An 18,012-nucleotide genomic window follows, 5' to 3' on the forward strand; every position below is an offset into this window, starting at 1 on the left:
GCTCCCCACCCACGCTGTGCCCGGCGGGCTCGTGACTTTCCACTAATTCTCAGCAGAGCGCGCGGACCAGTGGAGAACCTAATGGCTAAAGATGAGGGTTACATAGTCTCGCCCGGAGCTGATTTATCCAGCATCTCGGAGGAATTAGAGATTGCCCTGATGTTCATTTTCTCGCTACATCGAGTCATTCCTTCTGGTTTCCTTATCTCAGGCTATTGTTCGCCTTCCGGGATGGTGAGATTTTGTTTAATCATCAGGAGTTTAAAAACTTTTTTGTTTTAAAAGTTAGAACTCTGTTTTGTTTTGTTTGCTTTTTTAAGATTTTATTTATTTACTTGACAGAGACAGACACAGTGAGAGAGGGAACAGAAGCAGGGGGAATGGGAGAGGGAGAAGCAGGCTTCCTGCTGAGCAGGAGGCTGACCTGGGGCTCCATCCCAGGACCCTGGGATCACGACCCGAGCCGAAGGCAGACGCTTAACAACTGAGCCACCCAGGCACCCCATAAAGTAAGAATTCTGTTTTAACCAAAAATGATTTTAAATTAACTATCTCTGAAATCAGTTTCGTATTTACCTGCCTGTTGAAGTAGTTCACGGTGTATAACTCAACCTTTTATTAATGTCCAGGGCCATCACTGTGACTAAAAAACAGTAAGCCAGGGGCGCCTGGGTGGCTCAGTCCCTTCACAGTCTACCTTCCACTCAGGTCAGGATCCCAGGGTCCCGGCCCCGCCCACACCGGGCTCCCTGCTCACTGAGGAACCTTCTACTTTCTCCCTCGGCCGTTTCTCCCTTCTTGTGCTCGCGCGCACTCTCTCTCTCTCTCTTTCTGTCAAATAAAATAAATAAAATCTTTAAAAAACAATAAATAAATAAAATCTTTAAAAAAACAAAACAGTAAGACATAATCTGAGCCTGTGATGTCCAGGAGCCTTGAACATCAGTAAGATTTATTAGCATCTACTAAGTATGAGGCTCTTCAAGTACAGTTCCTTAATTAATTAATTGTGTAGGCATAAGATTTGCTTTGCCTTTTTTTTTTTTTTTTTTTTAACTCTTGTCTCTATTTCTGGAAGTTTCTTTAGTGTTCTTGGATCTGTAGAGCGGTCATCTCTCCCTTCTTGCTCTCGGTCTGCTGTTCCCCAGGAGACCGCCCTGCTGGCGGCGGACTGTTGTGGAGGAGCCGTGGGCGAGAATGGGTAACCCGACTTGTTGCTAATATTGTTAAAATTCCCCTCCTTCCACGGCGGCCTCCCAAGGGGCCAGATAAGAGGCTTGGGAGGGGAAAGATTTTGGATTTCCTCCAGCAGTCGCTGTTCTAAGAGAGCAAGGCCCCTCAGCATCCCTCCCGCGGCCACTGCAGAGTGCGAGGCCCCTTCTGACCGCTAATGGCACTGTCCTCTTCCAGTTACAACACAGGGCCGTATGTCAGTCATGCCTCAGGGTGGCTGGTGGCTGGGGAAGTCATGGAGTTTGCTGTGAGTGACCTGACATGGTCCCTCCGTGCCTGCCAAGGGAATTAAGTATCTCTGTGGTCTGGGAACCCTTGGCTTTGACCTTTTGAAATGTATTGAGAAACCAAGTTAAAGTTACCGAGGGCCTAAAGTGATTGGAACCTCTATGCTCAATTTCCCTTTAAAATGTTAGCTTCTGGGGCACCTGGGTAACACAGTGGGTTAAGGCCTCTGCCTTCGGCTCAGGTCATGATCCCAGGTCCTGGGATCGAGACCCCACATCGGGCTCTCTGCTTAGCAGGGAGCCTGCTTCCTCTTCTCTCTCTGCCTGCCTCTCTGCCTGCTTGTGATCTCTGTCAAATAAATAAATAAATAAAATCGTTAAAATACTAGGTTTTTATAGAGTAAACAATAAAGAAAACATTCAAAAAGCCATCTTCAGAGTCAGTGAATATAAACAAACATCCATGAAGCAGGCTCCAGGCTTGGAATTATTCTGGCCTCTAATTTTGTGACATCTGGCTTCAGTGAAAAATATATTAAAAGCTTTTGTGAGATTATCAGTTTTCATCATTCAACTGAAAACTTGGCAGAGTTCGTCCCTGGGCTTCTGCGCCTCGGGGGGCCGACTCCCCGCCCGCCTTTCTCGGAGTGCGAGCTGGTGTTCATCCTGGAGTTACTTTTCCTGTTTTCCTTAGCGGTCAGCGAGGCCACCGTGGAGTCCGGGCCGCAAGTACAAAACCTGTCCCCTAGAGAAGGCTGTCCCCCCTCACCTCCCTGAAGGAGGCTCTGGGCCACTGGGGTTTCCATCTCGGGGCTCTGTCCTCAGAATCAGAGGCCGAGGGAATGGAACTGGTCGAGCTCGGGTCCCTCACCACGGCCAAGTGCAGGAGAGGAAGGAGAACAGGCTCTGAGCGGAAGAGCAGGAAATGAATGGGCGTCAGCCGGCTGGTCTGCGGCTGACTGCTGGCCGGCCCCACGAGGCTGGCTGCCACATACGGCCGCTGTCAGGGTCTCTACTCTTCCCTCGTACCTGCAAGGGCGTGTAATTTCTCCTGTTCAGCATTTGTTAGAGGCATTCGTGGGTTTCAGCCCGCAGATACTTAAAAAGCACCTGTTAAGGGAGGCCACATGATGTGTGGCAGGAAGAGCCCCACGTGTGAGTTAGAAGACTTGGGTTCAAGGTCGGACTTCCCTAATGCCTGTCTGTGCTCTGTGTCCCCGTCTGTAACAGTGGGACAAAGCCGCTTAGCTCATCTGGGACACAGCGTTGTCATAAGGGCTGAATAAAATCAGATGAAATCGTGTGGTCAAACCCTTGAAGGAGCCGCGCAGGGTCTGATATTTATTTATTGAGCATAGCTTGGTGCTTTATGATAAGAGCAAAGACATCTATTTTAATGTATCTCTGTATTTATGTTTGTTATTTGCTTCTTGTCTATTTTTATCTTAAATTCTAGGAACTGAGATATACAAGGTTCCTTAGTCTACCCTGAGGCATCAAGATGAGTCCTGCCACAATCTAGATGTCGCTAAGCAGTTTAGTGCCAAAGACGTGGTCCCTTCTGCTCTGCAGCATTCAGGGGTGTGGCCGTGGTCAGGAAAGGCCTGGGAGGAGTTGGGGGGTAACCTTTGTACCTTTGTCAGAATTATAAACTCTTATTGATTAGCTGTGTCCAATAGAAATAAAATGTGAACCACATACTTAATTTAAGATTTTTCCTGTAGCTACATCTGAAGACAAAGCAAAAAGAAACAGGTACAATTAATATGAATAATATATTTTTATTTTACCCACTGTATTTAAAGGAGTATCATTTCAAAGCAGGTAATCAATATAAAACAATTCAGGAGAGATTTTACACTCCTTTTTTGATGCTGTTTTGGAAATCTGGTGTGTCTTTTACCCTCACAACACGTCTCAGTTCCAATTAGCCACAGTTCAAGGGCTTAGGAGACCCGTGGCTGTGGGGTCAGACAGCGCAGCCCTTGATGGAACCAGAATAAGACAAGGCAAGCAGCAGAGGGAGAGAAGCAGCAGAGACTGGAATTCAGTGAGCACCGGCTATGGACCAAGCAGGGCCAGGACTAGCATTCATTCACTGGATGAACAAATTTATTGGATCCTGTTTTTATTTGGAATTTGGGTATTTTGCTCATCATGAATGTTTTTGCATTAATTTGGATTTTTAAAATATGCATTACAATATGATTTACCCTCATATTGTAGTGTTGTGTTCTGGTGCCTGTTCTATTTTGCATGCGAGGCAAGTGCCACACACACACACACACACACACACACACACAGCCCTAGTGAGGTGCTGGCTCCAGGCACTTCCTGTGAACTTCCTAATACTCATCGGGGCATGAACTTGAACCATGTACCAAAAACAGGAGCCATCTCCTCTAATTTAAGTAAGCCTTGGGCATTTATTTTGTTCAATGAATTTTCAACTGAATTCAAGTTAGAAATAAAAAAGACTTTGGAAAATAAGTTGAAATTCAGACTGAATCTGTGAATTGAAAATTTTGAAAATTTTTTGGGCGCAAACTATAACACAGGAGAGAGTTCATCGGCCTTGATTTCCTGGTGAGGGGACCCTGGACCATCGCGCCCCGCCACCCCCGTTGTAGGGGAAAAGAATGAAAAGGGGTGTTTTGAGAAGACTGTCCGAGGCCTCATTTCCTTCCTGCATTCCCCACATTCTACTTTAGTCTCCAGCCTTTACGGGGTCCTTACCTGCAGGCTCTCTCCGTAATGATGATAGTGGGAATGTTGTGTTGGAAAAAACTTTGATATTAAAAGAAAGGTCAAAAATTGCTTTTTACAGTGGTACCGATTTCAAACAGAATCCTCTTCTTTCTTTTAGGGAACTTAGAAACAAAGCAGATATTCAATTTGGAGATAATGGAACAACGATTTCTGCCGTTAGCAACAAGGCCTACGTTTTTGAACGAAATCAATCTGTTGGAGACCCTAAAGTTGACTTAATTAGAACGTTAAATATTCCCGCGGTGGTAAGTAAGCATTTTTGGTATCATTATTGTGGCTTTGAGAAGCAAGGAAAAAGCCCAGTTAAGGCTGTTACGTTTTTACATTTAAGAGTTTTGAAGTTATGTTAAAAATAAGTGTCTGTAAAAATATAAATACATTTTTACACTTCCCTTCCTTAGAGTTCAACTGAGACTTTTTCCAGACTTTTTCAAATGGTGACATAATCTCAAAGCTGTTTTCAATGCTCCAAAGACAAGATCTTTTCAAGGGGTGACATAGTGCACATCTTAGGACTCCCCCGGCCCAGCTTCTTGCTGTGTGTTCAGGATCAGCTCTTGTGCAGATAAATACGGATTTTTAAAAATAGGGATTGGGGGGGCAGAGGGTGAATAATTTTTTAAAGATGTACGTGCCCCTTGTTTTGGTTCGGAAGGTCGAGCCACAGAATTGGCATGCCACTGCTTAGTTTAGGTTTCGATCTTAGATTTTTTAAATTCCCCAAATATATACTGACTTTCCCCCCTTAATAAACAGCAGAGAGAGGGCGGAGTGCGGCCCGGCAGGGTTTCCCTGGCGACCTTACAGGGACCAGCCCGTCTGAGAAAGATGCAGGAGACCCAGGGGACCACTTCCCTGTTCCCTCCGGCAGCCCCCTCTGGCGCTCGCACTCGAGGCCTGGGTGGCGCCCGGCACTCAGGGCGGACCCAGGACCCAGACAGGACCAGAGCCTGGATTTGACCCCGTCCGGCTGCGTCGGCGGCGGGTCCGGCTCAGGGGGCGGCGGCGCCACCTCGTGGCCGGAGATGGTGGCGCGGCTACACGCGTCTCTCCGTCCCCGGCGCGGAGGGGGCCGAGCCCCTGCGGGCGGGCGGGCGGAGCTCACACTCACTGTCCGCCGTGCCCAGAAGGGACAGGACCCGAAGCGGCTTGTTCTTGCACACGCAGCCTCTTGCACACGCAGCCGGGGAGGCTCTTTCTGCCTGACTTTGCGGCTGTTCCGTCTCAGCATCGACTGTGACGCTTCCGGCCCTCTGTGCCGGAGGGAGGGGCCGTCGGAGGGGGGGCTGCGGGGGGAGGGGGAGGGGATGGGGGGAAGGGGGGATGGGGAGGGGGAGGGGCTGTGGGGGGGAAGGGGGATGGGGGTTGGGGGATGGGGGACGGAGGGGCCGGGGCAGGGGAGGGGGAGGGGCGGGGGAAGGGGGAGGGCGAGGGCTCTGCGCCCTGAACCCGCCTGTGCCCCCCAGACCGCCATGGAGTGGGCGCAGCTCCGCTTCCTGCGGGAGCTGATCGAGGCCCTGCTCCGGGCCTACCAGCAGACGCTCTTCGTGACCCACACGGTGCACGAGCTGCTCTGGGGCTACAAGGACGAGATCCTGTCCCTCATCAACGTCTTCAAGCCCGAGATCTCGCCCTATTTTGGCCTCTACTATGGGGTAAGTCCATGTTTCTTTCCAGACCTCTTTACTGGGCCGGTGTGGGGCGAGGGGCACGGCGCGCCGGGTGCGTCTGCGCCCTGGGCTCCTTCCCGGAGGCGACCTGGCATCCCAGAGGTCGTGCAGAGTTGGTGAAAAATAAGACCGTATTTGATTTTTAGGGGGAAAAATGCTTCCCCCACGATTCCAACCTGCTTCCAGCACCGGCATGAACGAGCAGTTACGGAAAACGCACGGACTGACTGTGCCCCTGCTCAGGCGGGTCTCTCCAAGTGTCAGGAATTCAGTGATGGGCCCAAGTCCCCACCGAGCCCCTGCGTCGCCTGACAGGGACAAGGAACGACACCGGGACGTGCGATCCGCGAGGGGTGGTGGCCCCGCGCTACGTTTTCAGACAGGCCGTTCCCCAGAGTCTGGATGATCTGAACCTGTGTCGCGCATCCGTGATTTCTTGGGCTCCTCAGAGGAATTTTGTGTGGTTCCTGGCAGGTTTTATTCACTTTGACTTGAAATTAAAAAAAAAAAAAAGTTCAGGTTTCAGGTACTTACTGTTCAGAGCATATGTTATTGCTGCCCGAGTCTCAGATGCATTTCAGTTCAAAGGAATTTTGAAAATCCGTCTTCCCTCCACCAAAAAAAAATCCCAATAAAAATCAAAAACAAAAGCCTGTGTGAAACGGAGAGTGAGAGGCTGGGAATGACAAACTTAAGAAGAAAGAGTTAGATGAAGGGGCAGGTCTGAGACTGTGACGCGTTTCCTCATCTTTAAGTTTGTGGTTATTCCCTGGTTCTCTCTACTCAAGAACCTCACTCTTCTCCCGTCATCTTCTAGCATGTTCCTCCTTGTCTGTGGCAAAGGCTGATAATACGGCCCCTGTGCCGTCAAGGGTATACAAAACTTGGACACCATCCAAACAAAATAGTAAAAGAGTTTTTAACCTGATTTATGTAAGAGTTGGGGGTCCTGGGACTAGGGCTGGGCTGAGCCTGAATCCTTCACTCTGGGTGAGCTTGATAAATGCTCCCTAGAAGACTGCATCTGACAGGAGCCCAGCTTCCGTAAGACCAGAGGAAGCACCAATTTCTTCTTAAACTGTGGTGGACCTCCCTTCTTGAAAAAACTTGAGGAGAACTTCCAAGGAAAGAGAGAAACGCAAACAGTCTCCATGCCCAGCACAGAGCCCGACTCAGGGCTCAGAGCTCACAACCTGATATCATGCCTGACCCCAGATCAAGAGACCCGTAGGTGCTTAGCTGACTGAGCCACCCACGTGGTCCAACAAAGCTTTCCTTAAGGCCCTCTGGGTCCCAGTGACTTCCGTCCACCTGCCAGGTAGATCCTGTCCCTAAGACCTCAGTATTTTTTAGGCAACTTTCCATCGTATAGCCTCCTTTTTATGTTTTTATATCATTGACTTCATCAGACTTAAAACTAAGATCCTTCTGTATCTCTTTAAAATGTAACCCGCGTTTATGGACTTGTTAAGAAATTGGCATTTTGGGGGGCGCCTGGGTGGCCCAGTGGTTAAAGCCTCTGCCTTCGGCTCAGGTCATGATCTCAGGGTCCTGGGATCGAGTCCCGCATGGGGCTCTATGCTTAGCAGGGAGCCTGCCTCCTCCTCTCTCTGCCTGCCTCTCTGCCTACTTGTGATCTGTCAAATTAAAAAAAAAGAAAGAAAAGAAAAAGAAATTGGCATTTTTTGCTTTCCCGAGGCAAGGATGTGTTGTTTTATGTATTTCTTCCTTCCTTCCTTTCTCTGTGCTTGCCCTTTGCCACTCCTTGCAGACGCCACTGTACGCTCACAGGGCCCCGCTGGAGAAAAGCCCTGTCCCATTGCTCAGGTAGATTCGTATGTGGCGTGGGAACAGAGCCAGGAACAGAGCATGAGACCTGCAAACAGAGGGCCTGGATTGACGTTCTGGCTTTTTCACTTCATAACTGGGGGGCTACTTCTGAATCTTGGTTTCATCACGTGTGACTTAAGGCTCACAGTGTCCATGGTTCCAAAGCTGTTTTGCAAGGTTAAGTGCGAAGTCCATAAAAATGCTTCCAAAACTACAAATCACGGTAGGCATTGTAGGAGTCGTGGTCCTTTCCCCCCACGACTGGCTCCAGAGAGGACCCTGAATTCGTCTGAGTGACCGCTGAATCTTTCCATTTGGGCCCCAGAGACACTACCTGCGGTGGTGTTGGGGAAAAGGCAGTGTCTCTGGTCGGTTTGTCATCTGCTCTGGTCAAATATTGATCTTCAGCCAATAGCACGGGAGTTCACACCTGCGCCACCATCCATCCGAAGACAGGGACAGGCTGCGTCGGGGGAGGCACACCGCCCTCGGCACCCACTCTTTTGCCCCTGCCTGAGCCTGGCCGAAATCTTTCCTGACTCCTGGTGGTCTTGTGGGAGCCTTCCCCTTGGATGTACCAGGCCATTGAGCGTTCTTCCTCCAGACTCTCGTGACGAGATAGCCAGAGACGATTACTGGAGAGGGACTGGGGTCCGAGGACGAGCAGGAGAAGTGACGCAGACATTGGCACAGAGCTTCGGAGAAGGACCAGGTTAAATATCAGATGCTCACGCTGCGTTTTGCAGGGCCAATCAGCATGGTTTTACCCATTGATTTTAGGGCATCTCTGTTCTTGGCATTAGAGCGCACACACACCTCTCACTGGAGGTGGGTTCTGGGGTGTATAAAATTCTAGTTGTCAGAAAGTGCCTTTGAGAGGCCAGCCCATCCAGCCCGTCCTTCGGGGGTGGGGGTGGGGGTCAAGCTTCCGTTACAGTCGTGGTAGGACAGCGGTGGTCCTAGCTCAGGGCCCCCCTCCGTCTCCCGCAGTAATATGTTCCTTGCACCCAGCGCACATCCGTGCCAGGACAACATAAAACCTCTTTATTCCTGCTTGTCCTCAAAGAACAAACGTTCCAGCAAGAGACAAGCATTCTCATGCAGTGTCTGACTCTCAGGAAGAAAACAGCTGGGGAGAACCCTTTCTGAATTTCTGTGAAACATTTAAATGCTTTTCTACTTTGCTTAGCCCCTATCTGAGTTAAGTGAAGGACTTGAGGAATCAGCATCCATTCCGTTTTTTATAAAATTGGTCATTCAGCCTTTTTTACACAGAGTATTTGAATTTTCTCTAAGTTGGTATAATGTTCCCAGTGCTCTCCCTAAAATGTCCTTTCCCTCATATCTTAAAGTCACTTGAAGCTTCATGTGGGGAGCACGAGGTTACCATTATGGAGGTGGACCGAGTTGATACATTGGCATAGTTGGTGCAATTATGTTAAATGATGGAAACAAGAACCAAAGTAGGCAAAACACACGAGAAGAGAATTCACAAAGGGTCTGAATTTTTTTAAGGCAGAGTTGAATGATGTGAGAAAAGGATTCAACCTCAGGGAATAGAGAGATGCAAAAGGAGATAAGAAACCTTGTTCTTTTGGGGTTCATCTAATTAGTGGAGTTTAACAAAAGCTACTTGGGGAATGTAAACTGATTGACTCTGCTATTTCCACCACCTTCTAACAGGCTGACCTTGAACAACTTGATAAAATGTATCAAAAGGCTTAAACATGTTGGTGCTCTTTTCTCTAGTGATTTTATTTCTATGGGTCTGTGTAGAAAACAAAAGTACTGACAGTGCTTTTAAGCATAAAGATATTCATACAATATTATTTGTGGTAGCAAAAAAATTCAAAATTAAATATCCAATAATAGAATAACTATTTCTACGTAATGTTGTGGAGTCATTAAATTATACCTCTGAAGAACTTCTGATAACAGGGGAAATATGTTAAGTAAAAAAGTGGGGGGGGGGGGCAGGGCGCCTGGGTGGCTCAGTGGGTTAAGCGTCTGCCTTTGGCTCAGGTCATGATCTCAGGGTCCTGGGATAGAGCCCGTATCGGGATCCCTGGTCAGCTGGGAGCCTGCTTCTCCCTCTCCCTCTGCCACTCCCTCTGCTGTGCACCCTCTCTCTCTCTCAAATAAATAAACAAAACTTTTTTTAAAAAAATGTGACTTGGAGAGAATGTGCAGGTAAAGAAAGCTTACTTGGAAAAGGGGCTACATTAATGCCACTTTCTTCTGTTGGAACTGAAGTATAATTTGGCCTTGGACTTGCGCACACAATTATATATAAGATATAATTCACTTATCATAAAATCACTACTTTAGAGTGGGCAATTTAGCAGTTTTTAGTATAGTCACAAGATTGTGCAACCACCACCACTAAGTAATTTTAGAGTATTTTTGTCATCCTCCCCCCAAAAACCACATAATCAGTAGTCACCTCCATTTCTTCTGTTCCACTGATCTACTTTCTGTCTCTATGGATTTGCCTGCAAATCTACAGACATTTTTTAATAGTTAAAAGGTTTGTGTCTTTTCTGGTTTTCTTTTTGCTTCTGCAAAGAAAAGTAAGATCATGCTTTTTGTTGGAGACAGAACACAAGAAATCCCCCCACACATGTGCACAACCTCTCTCCTGCCCCTTTGGGGTGCTGGGACCGCTGGCGCTGGACAGGAGTGGCCAGGCTGGCCCCGGCTGAGAGAAGAGAAGAGTCAGGGCTCTGTGTGGGAGCTTCATCCGAGCCAGAGAGGAAGGGAGTTTGGGAATGGGGCTTGGCTTTGTTGGGCAAAAAATAGTATTAAAAAAACTCAGCATACATGCCCGCTCTCCATATGGGGCCAAGAGGCACTGCCTCTGATGGACGCATCTCTGGGAGTTGAACATTCACATGCAGGCTGGACCTTCCTGTAAGTGGAATCGTACAATATCCCACCTTTGTGTCTGACTTCTTTTATTTAGCATCACGTTTACCAGGTTCATCCACGTTGTAGCAGGTCTCAGCCCTTAATTCCTTTTATGGCTGAGTCCTATTCTGTTTTACGCATAGGCCATACTTTGCTTATCTGCTCATCAGTTGTTGAGTGTTTGGGTTCTTTCTACATTTTGGCTCTTAAGAATAATGCTGCTCTGAACATTCGTGCACAAGCTTTGTAGGGACGTTGACTATCTACCTTAGAATGGAATTCTCTTGAGTGTACAGGGAGGAGTAGAATTTGGGGTCATATGGTAATTCTGTTTGACTTTTTGAGCAACCACCAAATTGTTTTCCGCAGCAGCTGCACTGTTTTCCATTCCCACCAGCAGTGTGCGAAGGCTCCCATTTCTCCAGATCCTCACCATTGTTTGTTATTTTCCTTAAGATTTATTTATTTTAGAGAGAGAGCATGAGTGGGAGTGGCAGAGAGAGAGGGAGAGAGGATCTCAAGCAGACTCCACAATGAGAGCAGAGCCTGACACGGGGCTCAGTCTCATGACCCCGAGATCATGGCCTGAGCTGAAACCAAGAGTTGGACGCTTCACTGACTGCACCACTCAGGCGCCCCATTTTCTTTTTTTCTTTTATCGCCATCCTGGTGGGTGTGAAATAGTGTTGTGGCTCTGATTTGCATTTCCCTGAAGACTGGTGGTGTTGAGCATCTTTTCATGAACTTGTTGGCCATTCAGATATTTTGGAGAAATGTCTCTTCAAATCCTTTGTCCATTATTTAATTGGGCTCCTATTTTTTAAAACCATATGTAGTAATAGAATTCATATGGTATTTAGTCAGATAGTCACCTTATTCCTGGTTCAGTCTTCTGTAACAATTACACCCAAATAGGATGGCTTCGTGAAGCTTAAGTTTCTCAGTTACTGTATCATCAGGGTTCTCCGGAAAAACCGAATCAGTAGGAGATCTAGATCTACTACCTATATCTGTAATATCTATCTAAGATTTATATGTATTAAGGAATTGGCTTATGCAATGGTGGGGGCAGCAGGTGGCCGGTCTGAAATCCGTAAGACGGGCTGGCAGGCTAGAAACTCAGGCAGGTTTTCTAAATTGCATAATTGGGAATTCCTTTTGCCCAGTAAACCTCAGATTTTGTTTTTAAAACCTTCAACTGATTGGTTGAGTCCACCCACATTATCAGTGGTAATTTACTTGGAGTCAACTGATTTTAATATTAATCATATCTACAAAATATAACACTATCTAGACTAGTGTCTGACCAGGCAACTGGGCACCATATTCTACCAAGTTGACACATAAAATTAACAATCCTGGTTTCTTAAAATGATCCTGTTCACTCATTTTCAGAAAAATGGGACTAATGATGGAGACTATGTTTTTCTAACCGGAGAAGACAATTACCTTAACTTTTCAAAGATTGTGGAATGGAATGGAAAAACGTAAGTGTAACAATTTACTAGTGTGATTATTTTTTAAATTTCTGTTTAAATTGAATGTCCATTTATATATTATTTCAAAAAATATTAACACTGTCATTTTTTGCATGAAAACTCTATAAATATGTAAAATATATTTGTAATTACTATTGTATAAATCAAGATTGGGGCAACACACTTTATAAATTAAATATCAGTGTTTTGTAGACTGCTCATGGCGAGGCATGTGTTACAAGCAGTGAAAACTTTCACTTTCCACGTGTTCATTGAATGATGTGTAGCTATAGCACAGATACTTTAAAACCACTTGTTTTGGGGGGAGAGGGAAGAGTTTCTCTTTTTTAATTTAATTTAGTGATTGTGGATTGTTCACGTGTTTTTCTTTAAGGGTAAAAATACATGTGAGTTCACCATCATGGTATTCCAGAAATATATTTTAACACTTATAACTTAAACTACTTCCAAAAAGTTGCTGAGACAGCTTGCAATAAAGCTACATATAAGCCAAGATACTTTAAGTCAGAGGAATTAGAAACCCTGGAGAGAAAAGGAGGGTAATTCTTCAGGGACAGAAGTAAGAGGAACTTGAACATTAAAAATTTCTTCTTGAACATTAAAAATTTACATCTAAGCTTTCCAGAAATATGGGCAAAAAAAAACCTGGCGTGGAATATAAGGGAACCTCTCTGTACTACCTTTGCAATTTTTCTGTAAATCTGAAACTATTTTTAAATAAAAGTTTATTTAAATTTTAAAAAGCACCCATATCTGTGTACATAAACATACGTTTGTGTACACACACTTCAAAATAGGTCAGATCCCTTAAAGAATATGTGAGAAGCTGGTAACAGTGTTGCCCCTGGAGGGGGATATGTGGATGGCCAGGGCACTGGCCCCAGGGAGATTTACTAAAAGTGGATTTTGTTTTAGACTCAACCTGTTATTTTCTTTCTTATCTTTTAATAGCACAGTATTATTCTTTTAAATGTGTATCACAATTATTGATACAGTTATAATATAATGATATAGTGTTTGGTATATTGGACGTTTTTTCTGATTTATGTCTGTTCTACCCTCAGGTTTTTATGGTTCATTTTTAACAATATTTTCAGACAAAATTGAAAGCTGTCTGTCTCTTCTCCTCCCAAACAGAACACTATCTACGAGTTGTGTAACGTGTCACACCCCTCTTCCATGCTGTTTCACATTCTTTGTAAACCAAATATAAGTAAAATGTTTATTATGTTTATAGTAAATAATTAATAAGCCTGTTTTACTGACTTTCCTTTTTTAATTTTCCGGGCAATTTTACTGAACTTCTAGTTAGTTAACCTACTGTGCAACATTAGTTTCAGGTGTACAATATAGTGACTCGGCACTTCAACATCCGACCCCCGGTGCTCTTCACAGGTGCCCTCCTTCGTCCCCACCCCCCATCTGGCCCATCCCTCCGGCAGCCCTGTTTGTTCTCCGAAGTTAAGAGTCTCCTCTGCTTTATTTTTCCCTTCATCTATATTCACTGTTTTGTTTTCTTAAATTCCACAGAGAGTGGAATCATATGGTATCTGTCTTTCTCTGACTTATTTTGCTTAGCATAATGCACTCTAGCTCCAACCACATCATTGCAAATGGCAAGATTTCATTCCCTTTATGGCTGAGTCATATTCCGTTGTATATACGTGTACCACCTCTTCTTTACCCATTCATCGGTTGGTGGACATTTGGACTCTTTCCTTAACTTGGCTATTGTTGGTAATGCTGCTATAAATGCTGGGGGGCCTGTGCCCCTTTGAATCTGTATTTCTGTATCCTTTGGGTAAATACCCGGTCGTGCAGTTTCTGGGTAGTAGAGTAGCTCTATTTTCAACTTGGAGAGGAACCTCCGTACCGTTTTCCAAAGTGGCTGCACCAGTTTGCATTCCCACCAACAGTGTAAGAAGGTTTCCCTTTCTTCACATCCTCACCAATATCTGCTGTTTCCTGTGTGGTTAATTTTAGCCGCTCTGACAGGTGTGAGGTGGTAGCTCATCATGGTTTTGATTTGTATTTCCCCAGTGATGAGTGATGTTGACCATCTTTTCATCTGTCTCTTAGCCATCTGCATGTCTTCTTTGGAAAAACTCATGTCTAATGCCCATTTCTTAACTGCACTAAAAAAAATATATATTCTGCTGCTTTAGGGTGAAAAAAATATATTCATATTATATATAAAAACATTTATATGTTTTTATATAATAATATTATATAATATATATTAGACATATTATGTAATATATTAGATATTATTTATCTAATTATAAATATATAGATAGATAATATCTAATAGATATCTTATATTTAATATATATCTAATATATAATATATTATATATTATAGTATTATAATATATTCTTTATATATTCCCTATTCTTTTCTCTCTATATGTATTAAGTCCATCTGGTCCAGTGTGTCATTCAAAGCCATTGTTTCCTTGTTGATTTTCTGCTTAGATGATCTGTCCATTGCTGTGAGTGAGGTGTTAAAGTCCCCTACTATTACTGTATTGTTATCAATGAGTTTATGTTGGTTATTAATTGATTTGTTTAATTGGGTGCTCCCACGTTAGGGGCATAAAGATTTATAATTGTTAGGTCTTGTTGGATAGACCCCTTTATTATGCTATAGTGCCCTTACTCATCTCTTGTTACACTCTTTGGTTTAAAATCTAGTTTGTCTCATATAAGTACGGCCACTCCAGCTTTCTTTTGATGCCCACTGGCATGACAAATGGTTCTCCATCCCCTCACTTGCAATCTTAGGGTGTCTTTAGGTCTAAAATGAGGCTCTAACTCTTAATCATGGGAAACAAACTGAGGGTTGCGGGAGGGAAGAGGGTGGAGCGCTGGGGTAACTGGGGGACGGGCGTTAAGGGGGGGCACGTGATGTGATGGGCTCTGAGTGTTACATGAATCACTGACCTCTGCCTCTGAAACCAACAACACATTATTGTTAATTTTTAAAAATAATAGTAAATAAATAAATAAAAAAAAATAAAGAACCACAGAGGAAATAAATAAATAAATGTCACATGCACGGAAACAAGAAAAGAGAATCGTCTCTTGCAGGCAGCAATTGATGGGTCTTATTTTTTTCATCCATTCTGATACCCTGTGTCTTTCGATTGGCACATTCAGTCCATTTACATTCAGAGTGATTGTTGGTGATACAAGTTTCGTGCTGTTGGATTAGCTGTAAAGTCAGTGTTTCTGGAGATTTTCTCTGTTCCTTTCTAGTCTTTGTTGCTTTTGGGCTTTCTTTCCCACTCAGAGAGTCCCCTTTAATCTGTCTGTGCCGAGAGGGGAGAAAACTGGTGGCAGCTGCTCTCTCATCCCCAAAGAGGGGCATGCGCGCCACCATTGTCCAGGAAGCCTCCAAGAGGAGCAAACTCTCCTCTCGTTTGTCCCGACGTCCCTCATGTCCCTGCCTTCACTTTGTCAGCGTCGGAGCCTCTGCCCACCCGGTGGCACTGTGGCTTTTGTCTCAGAGCCGCCAGCTGGGTTTCAAAACTCCCAATTTTAGGGACCCAGCACGGCACAGCTGGGCACTGATCCTCTGGGGCAGGGTCTTGCCGTACTGCAGCTGGTGCCAGTTTGTCGCAGTAGGGCGGTCACACGCACGCGCAGGGGCTTGGAGTTTACAGTAAAGCACAGTAAAATGTCCGCAGCTGTGCTAGTGGCCCGCAGCAGGTGTCTCTGCTCCTGTGCTGATGAACGGGACAGCACATTGGCACCTGCTGGCTCCTTTGTCTCGAGAGAGGCAATGCCACTTCTCCCAAGTGCACTCCAAGAAGGGAACCGTCTCTCCTCGTGCCACGCGGGGGATCCTCCGGCCACACTGTCTGCTCCTGGGCCTCACCTGCGAGGCTTCACCCCAGCAATGGTGCAGAATTCTAACATTTTAGACGTAAAAACTTGTGATTATCCCAAGTTTTCCCCGTCAGTGGTTTTGGGGAAGTGTTTTTCTTGCGTGATAACCTGCAGCCTGTGCCCCTTTTCTGTCTCTCTCTCTCTCTGTGATCAGGGGCCCCTCTCCCCTCAGCACTGGCGATTCTTTTCTTCCCATATCACAACCCCACATCTCCTACCTTCCATGACGTGGCCCCTTTTCTCCCTCTAGTTGTGCAGTTTGTCCTCTCAGTCCTCAGATTGGTTTCCTGGTGTTCTGAGTGATTTGCTGTTCAGCTAACTGTGTTTGAGAGATGGGGCAAGCATAAGGCCCTCCTTCTACTCTGCCACCTTAAGTCCGTCCTCAAGAGCCGATCATACCTATCCCGAACTCTGCTGTGAGTGGACTAGCTCTGAACAAGGCTGTCGTGCATGCTAAACTGAATCACTATTTTAAGAAAAAGTATTTCTAAACCACGACATAGGATATTCTTTTTTGCAGGAAGGAAAGAGGGAGTTTTAGACATTGCTTCTATCAGAATGGATTTGGGGATCAGGTGCCTACCCTCTTGATCCAATCCCTAACCAGAGTCCCCCTTGTGTCTGCGTATAAATAAGCTTCTGTGGGTAGTTGGCTCCCAATTAAGGCTTGAAAAGTCCCGACCATCTGTAAAGATCTAAAATCAAATGTGACAGTCTCCTCTTCCTTGTGCTCCTCAATCACAGGTCCCTTGACTGGTGGACAACAGACACATGTAATATGATCAATGGAACAGATGGAGATTCTTTTCACCCCCTGATAGACAAAGAGGAAATTCTTTATGTCTTCCCATCTGAATTTTGCAGGTAAGAACTTTCCAGATAAGTTATTTGACTGTAGGACCACCAAAAGGGTGAGGAATATAGGCAGCTACCCCCCGTAGGCCTGGGCATTTCTGCTTAATCAATGACAAAAGCTGGGGCACCTGGGTGGCTCAGAGGGTTAAAGCCTCTGCCTTCGGCTCAGGTCATGATCTCACGGTCCTGGGATCGAGCCCTGCGTCGGGCTCCCCGCTCAGCGGGAAGCCTGTTTCTCCCTCTCCCTGTGCTGCTCCCCCTCCTTGTCAGTGGATTTGAACGCCAGCTCCAACTCCTACAGCTGTGCCACCTTGGGAAGGTCGTCCAGCCACCCTGGGCCTCACTTTCCTCATTTGTAAAACAAAGACAGAAGCAGCTGCCTGCCTCGGGAGTTGTCCTCAGCGCGGCGCAGATGCGTCACTGTCAGTGAAGCGCTTCGCCCTGGGCCCGGCGGACGGTGTCCATGTCCAGAGGCGGCTCTTAGTGACTACGACAGGTGCTGTCCAGTGTGATACCGGTCAGCGGTCAACTACGCAGGAGATCACTCCGACCGTTGTCTGGTTCAAGTTTGCAGGCATTTGCTGAGCTGTCCCTCCCCTTAGCTCGTACCTGCTCCCACTTGCCCTGTAAGCTCTCCCACCCCCCCTGCTCCTTTGGGATTCCGGCTCCTCTCTGGGAGGAAGGAGGAAGGCACCCTGCTCTCCATCCGGATTCCTGTCCCGCCTCGGCCCCTGCCCTGTCTCCCCCCGTCACCCCAAACTGCCGGAACGAGCGGCTGACGCGCCCCACCTCCACATCCGCCCCACTGACCCGGCAAGCCCTTTCACGGAGCTCCTCAAAATCCCAAGGGGTTTAGTCTCATTTGACGCTGTCGGCCCAGTGTTCTGAAGAATGGCTGTTCTGGGGTTCCGTGGCTCACACGATGGCAGCGCCTGGCCGGCCAGCCCTGCCGGGCGGGGACAGTGGTGGCATCTGAGTGATTTGCTCCTGCGTCCGCTGTGATGTCTCCCCAGAAGGAGCTCTGGCATCTCCTCCCGCCGCTCCGTCCCTGCTGCCCGTGCCTCGTTCCCGGCCTTTCTGGCTCCCCCACAGGACACCACCGTCCCCCTCTGGCTGTCTGCTCTTGACCGTA

General features: G+C 46.4%; 1 protein-coding gene across 1 annotated transcript in view; it reads left to right on the forward strand.

The window, feature by feature from the left end:
* The window catches only part of SCARB2 (scavenger receptor class B member 2), a 70,942-nt gene that overhangs the window by 29,548 nt on the left and 23,382 nt on the right, over positions 1-18,012 (forward strand). Inside the window, exons 3-6 of the mRNA XM_082727002.1 lie at positions 4,327-4,474; positions 5,696-5,884; positions 12,032-12,123; positions 16,770-16,889. Coding sequence (XP_082583128.1) covers positions 4,327-4,474; positions 5,696-5,884; positions 12,032-12,123; positions 16,770-16,889 — 549 coding nt within the window. The remainder of the gene's footprint in view (positions 1-4,326; positions 4,475-5,695; positions 5,885-12,031; positions 12,124-16,769; positions 16,890-18,012) is intronic.

Source organism: Mustela nivalis, assembly GCF_964662115.1.
Source record: "Mustela nivalis genome assembly, chromosome: 4".
In the NCBI taxonomy this organism is placed as follows: Eukaryota; Metazoa; Chordata; class Mammalia; order Carnivora; family Mustelidae; genus Mustela; species Mustela nivalis.